At 36.4% G+C, this 2,500-nt stretch overlaps 1 protein-coding gene across 2 annotated transcripts in view; it reads left to right on the top strand.

The window, feature by feature from the left end:
- CstF64 (cleavage stimulation factor subunit 2 CstF64) overlaps positions 1-2,500 on the top strand; it is a 26,421-nt gene that overhangs the window by 18,984 nt on the left and 4,937 nt on the right. For both annotated transcript variants that reach the window (XM_027358792.2, XM_027358867.2), the window contains exons 5-6: positions 430-709; positions 1,278-1,431. In XM_027358792.2, coding sequence (XP_027214593.1) covers positions 430-709; positions 1,278-1,431 — 434 coding nt within the window. The remainder of the gene's footprint in view (positions 1-429; positions 710-1,277; positions 1,432-2,500) is intronic.

Below are 2,500 nucleotides of genomic sequence, written 5' to 3'. Positions count from 1 at the left end.
TTACTTTTTGTGAATTTACTCTTGGATGGCCATACAAATACATGCACCAAGGAGTGATTTAGTAGGTCTACCTGATCTCACCTGATATCCCCATTTTATTTACTGAATGGTATTAACATCATTACTGTTATTGTTATTATTAACAACATTTAGACATGTTATTTTCAATACTAATGACAATAAGAAATAAAAATAAAATCTCCAAAAATCAAGAAAGAGGGTAAACAGGTGAGATCTTGTTAGATGACTCATTGGTGATTAAGCTCTTAAGGAACCATGTATGTGTAATCAAAATTGATAAACTAAAATCACAGTGAACATGGTGTGTATGTAGATGACATCCCGTCATCAATGGATGAATGATTTTGTGTAACTTATATGATATTATTGTTAATTTGTATTGATGCTTATCCTTGTGATTTGTTTCAGGTTGTCATGAGAATCCTTGACCCCAAGACAGCTGTGCAGATTCTCCATGGGGGACGAGAAGCAGTTGAGCCCTTGATGCCAGCTGGAACTGTTCCTCCACCATCTGTTCCTCCCCCAACCTCTGCTCCACCAACACTCAATGGAGGACCCCCTCCCCCAAGTGGCCCTCCCCCTCCAAACAACTTACCCACACGATATCCCCCACCCATGGCAGGAGGACCAGGGGGCTTTCAAGGACCCCCACCTGGCCCTCCACCATCAAGAGGACCTCCTTTCCCAGGTAAGCTGTGAATTGATGTAGTTATATGTGCAGAGATGTGTGATATAGCTTAAAGCAAGTTTGCCCAGCAGTTCACAAATTTTTGTTGTAGTCCCAATTATGTCTATCCCCATTCAAGACCCCACTAACCATCTGTTATTAAGAATCAGTTTTAACTCATATTGCTCAGCAAATTGTTTTATTTCAATATCATATAGTTTGAGTGAAAGCTTGCTTAAGCAAAATGTTTGATATTCACAAAATGACATTCATGAATGGTTAGCAACCCATTTTGACGTCTTGCCCAAAGACTGCAGAACATGGAATTAGTCAGAACTACAAAAGGCATCATGGCAATAAGTGTATCTCCCATTGCCTGATGTTATCAACAAGCTAGATGCTAGGGCAGTTCTAGATTTTTCATACAGATTGTTATATGTTTGTTCAGTTGTTGTTTACTTTATTGCAATAGATTTTCATATGCTGAGTCAACTAAATGAATTTATTGTAAATCTAGCAGATAAAGAAGTCCCCTTTATTGTATGCAGTGGTGCATTAAGCACTCAAATGTACTTTATATATATTCCAGGGGGTGACTTTGATATGCGTCAGTTAGGTGGAGCACCAAGAGGACCTCCACCCCAAGGAAATGATCAGGATATGCGACTGCCACCTCCAGGTATGGGAGGACCTCCACCTCCCCATGATGGCTATGGAGGCCCACATCACGACTTTGATAACAGGTAATGATCAAAATAAGTATTTTCTCTGAAGATCTGTCTTCACAATCCATTCCTCCTCTTATACACAAATCATGTGTGTCTTTTATTTCTTTTCTTTCACGTTTTGTGATATGAATAAATGCGGTCTTATATTTATATATGAAAATAACTTGACCGAATATAATTTGTTTAATTAATAATTTGTTCATTATCTATTTTTTGTTATAAATTCTGGTGTTTGAAAATTGCACCCTGTTAGTGCTATTGCTACCTTGCAGTATTTAATGGTAATATTTATTGAAGAATAATCAGAGGTTCCTATATGATACAAGGAATATTTAGTATTTACTTCAGTTTTACTTTTTCATTTTCTCTTCCCAAATTCTCTCTTGATCAGTTTTCCATATACAGTATATCCAGGGATGGCAGCAAGGCAAAAATGTATGCCATTTCCACCATTTTTATTGTCTTTACACGCAGATAGTTCTACAAGTGCTTAATCACCAACAGTTTATCCCTTTCCTTTATTTTTTGGGAAAATCTATTTTCTCTTAGTATTTTTGATAACCTCATAATAATCATAATGACACTATTGGAAAGAAGAGTATTTATATTAACCCTTTAGTGTCGGGTTAAAAATCTGGCTATTGATCATTAATGCAAGCTTGTTGGCGCACATCAATAGTTTCCCATCCATTGCATGGTCCACAACAGCCATGGCATGTATGTACTTGCCACCCGGTGGGAAGTGATTAATAGCAATAGAAAAAAAAGATCCCAAAAACCTAAGGAAAGAGAAAATAAGTAAGATGAAGTACTAATATTAGTTCCTTGGCAGATGAGCACTTGCGGAGTCGTCAAAAATGTCAAAAGAAAACTACAGTCATTAGTACATTTACCCAGCAACAATGAGATAATCTTGTGAAATGCACATTAATGCACATTGCCATTCATTTAATCATTCATGTTTAAGATCCAATGTACACAGTTTTTAGTATGTACAAAATTTATGTGGAATATTTTACATTTTAGAGTATTATTGCAGTAGTTGACATAAGGGTATTCTAATTGCAAAATGGAGAATGTTGTA

Source organism: Penaeus vannamei, chromosome 34, assembly GCF_042767895.1.
Source record: "Penaeus vannamei isolate JL-2024 chromosome 34, ASM4276789v1, whole genome shotgun sequence".
NCBI lineage: Eukaryota > Metazoa > Arthropoda > Malacostraca > Decapoda > Penaeidae > Penaeus > Penaeus vannamei.
Note: the sequence above shows the minus strand (reverse complement) of the source record. Positions and strands in the feature narration are given on the sequence as shown.